Source organism: Oncorhynchus masou, chromosome 32 (genome assembly GCF_036934945.1).
Source record: "Oncorhynchus masou masou isolate Uvic2021 chromosome 32, UVic_Omas_1.1, whole genome shotgun sequence".
Taxonomy (NCBI): Eukaryota; Metazoa; Chordata; class Actinopteri; order Salmoniformes; family Salmonidae; genus Oncorhynchus; species Oncorhynchus masou.
The window spans coordinates 31,422,015-31,428,324 of record NC_088243.1 but is presented as its reverse complement, the minus strand read 5'-3'; the positions used below and the strand labels follow the sequence as shown (position 1 = coordinate 31,428,324).

The 6,310-nt window shown below is 39.5% G+C and overlaps 1 protein-coding gene across 1 annotated transcript; it reads right to left on the bottom strand.

The window, feature by feature from the left end:
* Positions 1-1,020: 1,020 nt before the first annotated feature.
* On the bottom strand, positions 1,021-4,097 carry LOC135525916 (cytochrome P450 1B1-like). The gene has a single exon (XM_064953890.1). The coding sequence runs from the start codon at positions 3,761-3,763 to the stop codon at positions 2,183-2,185; it is 1,581 nt and encodes a 526-aa protein (XP_064809962.1). The 5' UTR covers positions 3,764-4,097; the 3' UTR covers positions 1,021-2,182.
* Between the last annotated feature and the right edge of the window lie 2,213 nt (positions 4,098-6,310).

Here is a 6,310-nt window from a genome sequence, read left to right as displayed (position 1 = left end):
CTCTAAACACTACTAGGAATAGAATCCAAGATATGACCATGAAAGCTCTGGGTTTTGGATCTTGTCACAGAATAGATACACATTGTACAATACACTTTTATATGTTCTATAAAAGTATATACAGTATTTACCAGAGCTTTTTTTGTTGTTGTTGCATGATGGTCCTGTTATACATATTCTTTGAGATAATGTAGGTCTTAGGCTGGTGGCTATATCAAAATAGTATAAAAGTGAGTTCAAAACAGGGACCTCTGGCAATAACGCTAGTCATAAGGCTTTTCAGAGAAACACATAAAAGTTGTCCTATTGGGGTTTTAAAGCTATTCAGCAGGAATTGAACTACTATGGAATTCTGTACTCTAATGGACCAGTGATAGTCATGCTGCAAGGAGCGATTCTTCACTTGTATCATGTATTGTTGCTGAACCAGATCACAATTCAAATACATTTGATAATAATAAATAAATAGTTAGGTGGGTGCTTATATTTGTCCGACTTCTCACATGCACAAGTTTGTATTACACGCATGTGTGAATTGTACATGTCTTTTTATACATATCCCAACTCGCCGTTATCAATGGCGACCCTGGAGCAATTAGGGTTAAGTGCCTTGCACAAGGGCGGAGAGACAGATTTTTCACAGCGCTCTAAATGCTAGGTTACCTGACACCTGATGTGTTTCTGACAGTTTGGATGAGAGAACATGTAAGACTGATGGAGATTATCTATAAAACATAATGAGCGTTAACAGTGGTAAAGACTAGTTTGCAGTTTTATTATACGTTATCACATGTTTATTGCATTTTAAAATGTACCTTAGAGTGTGTATTTCCATTATAATCTTTATTTTGGAATATGTTATGCACCAGTTCATATTCATTGCACTGTACGTGGAGTGTGTCACTACAAAAAACAACACATTGCAATGGACAGGAGATTGCACTCATTCCAATGATGAGATGCTTAATGGGTTAATCAATGACAAACAAGAGAGAAGCAGAATCCGTCACTATCAACCCCTGACTGTTTAAAACGTTGCTTTATTCATTCCAGATATCTGATTTTTCAAGCATATAATTTGTTTATTTAAAAAAAAAATCAACACAGTATTTTCTATGATGAATCCTTGCTTGGACATTCAACGCATGCTGTAGTTGAGTTTCTTGGTTTGAGAGAGGCAGAGATTCTGAACACTATTTCATAAATTCTTGAATACGTGCTCTTTGACAAAGGTGAAATGACATCCATATAGATTTCAGACCCTTGAGGTGTAAACAGACATGCATTTGTTTAAATACATAAAGACTTGACAATTCCATTGATTTGTGTAGTAGTATTGTATTTAGTGACAGTTAGTTTGGATATGAAGGGATGGGTTGTGTAGCTGGAGGGCCTGTTCAGTAGATTTCTAAGGAGATCAATGCAGTCAGTGTCAGAGTTGGTCATCTCCCATGTATTCATCAGCATTATCAATCCCACAATTCCAAATCCATCTCTCCATTGAAACATTGGAAACATTGAAACCTCTCCATTGAAACATATTCATGGTGTACAGTAGATAGTGGATTGGATAAGAATACAAATAATTTTCATACCTGAAATATATCTATACAAATATTTTGTGACTGCTTTATGTGAAAAGGTTAACTACATTGATACATCACCATCTTGATGCGAGGAATCCGACAAGTCCTCAACGCAACAAATTGTGGTTCCTTGGGTGTGACGACAACATTCATATTCCACTGTGATATAACCTTCCATTGACTTTTGAGTGATATTTTAGTTTCATGCACATATTTTCATACGTTAACATGCTGAATACTGTTTATGAAGTAAGCTCAACACTCAAAATGTATATAAAACAAAAGTATACTTCCTTAAAGAATATGATCAGGTACATAGTTTGAGAGCCTGTTCAACTTCATTGACCCCACGACTCGACCCCTGGCCCCCAACAAAGGAGATCCATTTCTACCTAGCAAACTTTCCATTACTGTAATCATACTTTCAATTCTGTATCAACAACATTGCAAACATATTCAATTGTGTTCAGATATTAATTAAATATTAAATATGAAATATGACACTCTTCAACAACAGCATTCAGTGCAGGTTTGCTTATACTCACTGTAAAATGTAATTGATTGGCAATGTTGCCCACAATAATGGGATGAGATTTTTATGCAGGGGACACCAGACCGAGCAGCTTCCCCCTGAGCTTGGTTGTGATGGTGTAGTGGAGAGGCTTCAGTGTGAGCCCATATGAACAGTCAAGGGTCAGGGCCTCTGATGGGTTGCTCTCAAAGGTACACTGGTGAAGCAAGACTGCTGTAAATAAAAATGTTTCCACCTTGGCAATCTGGTCGCCAATACATCGTCTCTTACCAGTGGAGAAGATCATGACGCTGTTGGTCAGGTCCTTGTCAAGGGCACCATTTTCATCGAGGAACCGTGAGGGGTCGAAGAGATGTGGGTCCTTCCACTTTAAAGGGTTGTGGTTGACGGACCACTGGTTGATGAAGACCACTGTGTCTTTGGGAATGTGGAAGCCTTCGATGGTGACATCTGAGGTGGTGGAGTGTGGGATGGTGAGGGGTACAAAGCTGGTATAGCGCATGGTCTCATAGATAACAGCATCTAGGTAAGCCAGGCTGGCTTTGTCCTCAATACAGGGCAGCCTGTCACGGCCTACCACTTTGTCAATCTGCTCCTGCAGCCTGGTTTGGATGTTGGGGTATTTAATCAAAAGCAGGAGAATCCATTGGAAAATGGTTGACATTGTTTCTTGGCCGGCTCCAATGAGGTCTGCGACTGTTCCTTCAACAAAGTCGTCGGCCAGTCCACTGTCCTTTCTGTGCTCAATCGCGTTAATGATGGCATCACTCATGTCACGCGTCACATCAGGCGTGAAGGTTTCTCTGTGCTGCATCACTTTATCTTTCACAAAGGCAAAAAACTCCTTATTTATATGTTTGAAATTCTGGTAGATGCTGCGGACAGGATTTGGGAAATTCTGAAGCCAGGGCATGACATCCACCAAGCTGCCAGCCCCCACTGTCTCTCCAAACCTGTCCATTCTGCCCAGAAGGGTTCTAAACTCCATGTCATCATGGCCATAACGCTTTCCAAAGCACAGTGCACAGATTACATTTGCAGCAGCTACTGTAAATTCATGAGAGGGATTAAAATATCGTCCATCTGCACTCATTCTCAGAAATACCTGCACAAGATCCATACTTTCTCCCAAAACGTGGTGCTCAAATGCTTTCTTGGTCTGGCTGTTGGCAGAGGAGAACGCTCTAATGGTAGATTGTGCAATTTTCCTGTGCATTTTCCACTGTTTGCTGTAGTTAGTGAAAGTCAAGCCCCTGCCTCCTGAAATCATCTGAAAAGACACAAAGTTGGGTCTGCCTGCAAACTCTGTGCTGTGTTGAACCAAGGCTTCTCGTATTGCTGTGTCTCCATTGAGCACCACTATGTTGTTGCAGCCCAGGCGTATCTGATACACGTTGCCGTACTTCTTTGCCAGCTTGGAGAAGGTGATATGAGGCATCTGCCCCAGCTGCATGGCATTGCCCACCACCGGCCAGGCAAAGGGTCCTGGCAGCCTTCTCTTGAGTCTGAGATTCCTGACCCATAGACAGGCTTCTAGACAGAAGAGGAAAACAAAGGAGGCGACCAGAGCTGGCTGGACCTGTCCACTCCACTCTCTGATGATGCTGCTGCCCTTCACCCCAAACTCTGTGTCCAGCAGTGCCATGGCTATGGATTATCAGAACACCTATTCCTGGAGACAGATATTGTGAATGAAAAAAAAGCTACAAAAAAGTTAAGTTTTCTTGACAACTTTAGTCCAGCACTCACTTTTTTGTTAAAAAAACATATAATAGTTAAATTAAATAATGTTCAAAAGTGATTTTGTGATGTACAATGAAATTAATTAATCAATTAAACAAGTTCCATTAGCTTAGAGTCCCAAGTATCCTTCTGAGACCATGGGGACAGTCCCAGTACTCCTTGGGAAAATATCTCAGATGAAGCTTGGTGAGTTAAGGTGAAGTTTTTTTCCTCTTGTCACTCTTTTCAGCAAGATTTGAGACTTTAGTGACTAGTTTTGCTTCAGCAAGGTGTCTTATATGTTTGCAGTTGGTGGGTAGGGCTGAGCATTATTTTCATACTCCTCCCATTGTGGTAGCCCTATATATATTATCATTCTGATGTTGGACCTCGACGCGCGCTACGCACTGGAAACAAAAGCGCGCAGAGACCTCTCTCTGCAGAGGTGAACTCCAGCAAATACGTTTAGGAGGAAAGTAGCAATTATTTTACTAACTCGAATAGTAACAGTGGTATCCAATGTTAAATAGTTATACTTTCTTACGTTGGTTGTTATAATTTGAAGATTCAAGAAAAGCTTATAGCAAGCATATGGTTCGTTTCTCTTTTATTATATTACCTTCTAATTGCGTAAAATGTAAGAACTGTTTACAATAACTTTTAATTTTACGTGTATTAATACGTAATGGAATATCCTATTTAGTTGCAATAGTCGATAAGGTATGGGTTGCTTTTGTGCGCGTCTGCATGGAAATTCTATACTTCTGCATAAATAGCCTAAGGTAAACTCTGTTTAGTGTCTCAATAAAATAACAACAAGAATGTAATCATGATGCCATGTAGCCTAATAAATGTGTGTTTAAAAATGATGGGTTTACAGTGAGTTTTGCAACTTTGTAGGTACTGTGCAAAGCCAGTACCTGCATTAGTCTTCCATTCGTTTTGTGCGCACGCTACATATTGACTGTTGTAATACCATTGTGATAGTATTATTCTTAATTTATAATTTTAAACATAATGTAATTACATGTAATCCGTTCAAGGTAGTCAACAGCACATATATAATTGACTAAATCACTCAACTATGTCGTGCTTCTAATCGAATCCCCATGTGGTACTCTGAAGTTCAGCAAGAGTTGTGCAGGAGCCGAGTCTGACTGCTTTCCATAATATTGAGCAAAAGATGAAACAAATTATACTTGTAATAATAATATTGTTATATCTTTGTCACTGTATGAATATCACTGTAATTTGAAAATGACTCACTGTGAATGACTGTACATGGATACAACTCAAATAATTATCTGTGTGGATTGAAATATAGTTTATAGACTATTTATAGAAGGTTTATTTTTCCAATATGAAGAACTACCATTCTACCACTCATGTAAAGGCCTCAAGATTTACACTTTTGTTTAAATCCCATGTTGCATTTTGCAATGCAGGTATAGACTGACTTGCCTTTCATAAATATGCTTATACAACACACTTACATCATCTTAGCATAGACAAATCCATGAAAAATTCTTATTCACATCTTCAGCAGGTCTCATACTACGGCATATCTTCAAGCATTTGCAGTACAAAGCACAAACGTGCCAGTAGGTTTGCACACGAGAGCCATGTTTCAATTGTGTGCTATCCAATGGCAGCTTACTTTTATCGCCTGTTGACATGGTTTTAATCCCCCAAAACAAGAATGTTGAGCTCAAAAGAGTTAGGAGGAAACTTTTCAGGAGATCAGAAGGCTACAGTGATGTTCTGGCCCCTCAAAAGGTGCAGGAGGAATGATGACACTCTCAAGATGTAGGTTTTGGTACCTAAGATGTATCATGCTTTCATGCCTGGTAGCACACACACATCATGGTCACCCGGAGTCCTGTCCTTGGCATTCATTACAAAGTGCAGTTTATTCCTTATGGAAATCACTGGTCCATTGATTCTATTAACCTTTCAGCTCAAAGACTAATTTTAGTTCCTGAGGCAAAACATTTTTCGACTCAGTGCCAAAGAATACATTTGCGTTTCTAGTTTCCCCACCAACTGCGAAGTTTATTTTTGCAGGGAGGTAATGACGCTAATTGAAGGCACTAAAACATTTCAGAAGTGAGGCCGTAAGTTAGAGGGACAGAGACTTCAGTAATGCTCCAGCACAGTCACTCATTATTGGTGCATGAGGAAATGGGAAAGGGGGGAGTGGGGATTCTCACTATGGGTGTTGAAGAAAGAGTGTTAAAGTGATACACTTTTTCTATGTTTTGGTCTAGTTTATTTAAAACCTATATCATTGCATACCATATTTTCACAGCTGAGGTTATAAAATGTGTATTTAAGGGATCAATCTGATCTGACTAAGCCTTTCTTAAGTTGATTAAAGTATGATTTCAGCTGAGATTTTATTAAACATGAGACTTGCAAAGAGAAGGTGGTAGCAAGTCTAGCAGGCCCTGTGGTCCCTGTAGAGTCCACA

Excerpts from the sequence above, each read along its gene's own strand:
- LOC135525916 (XM_064953890.1), bottom strand. The coding sequence starts at position 3,763 with ATGGCACTGCTGGACACAGAGTTTGGGGTGAAGGGCAGCAGCATCATC.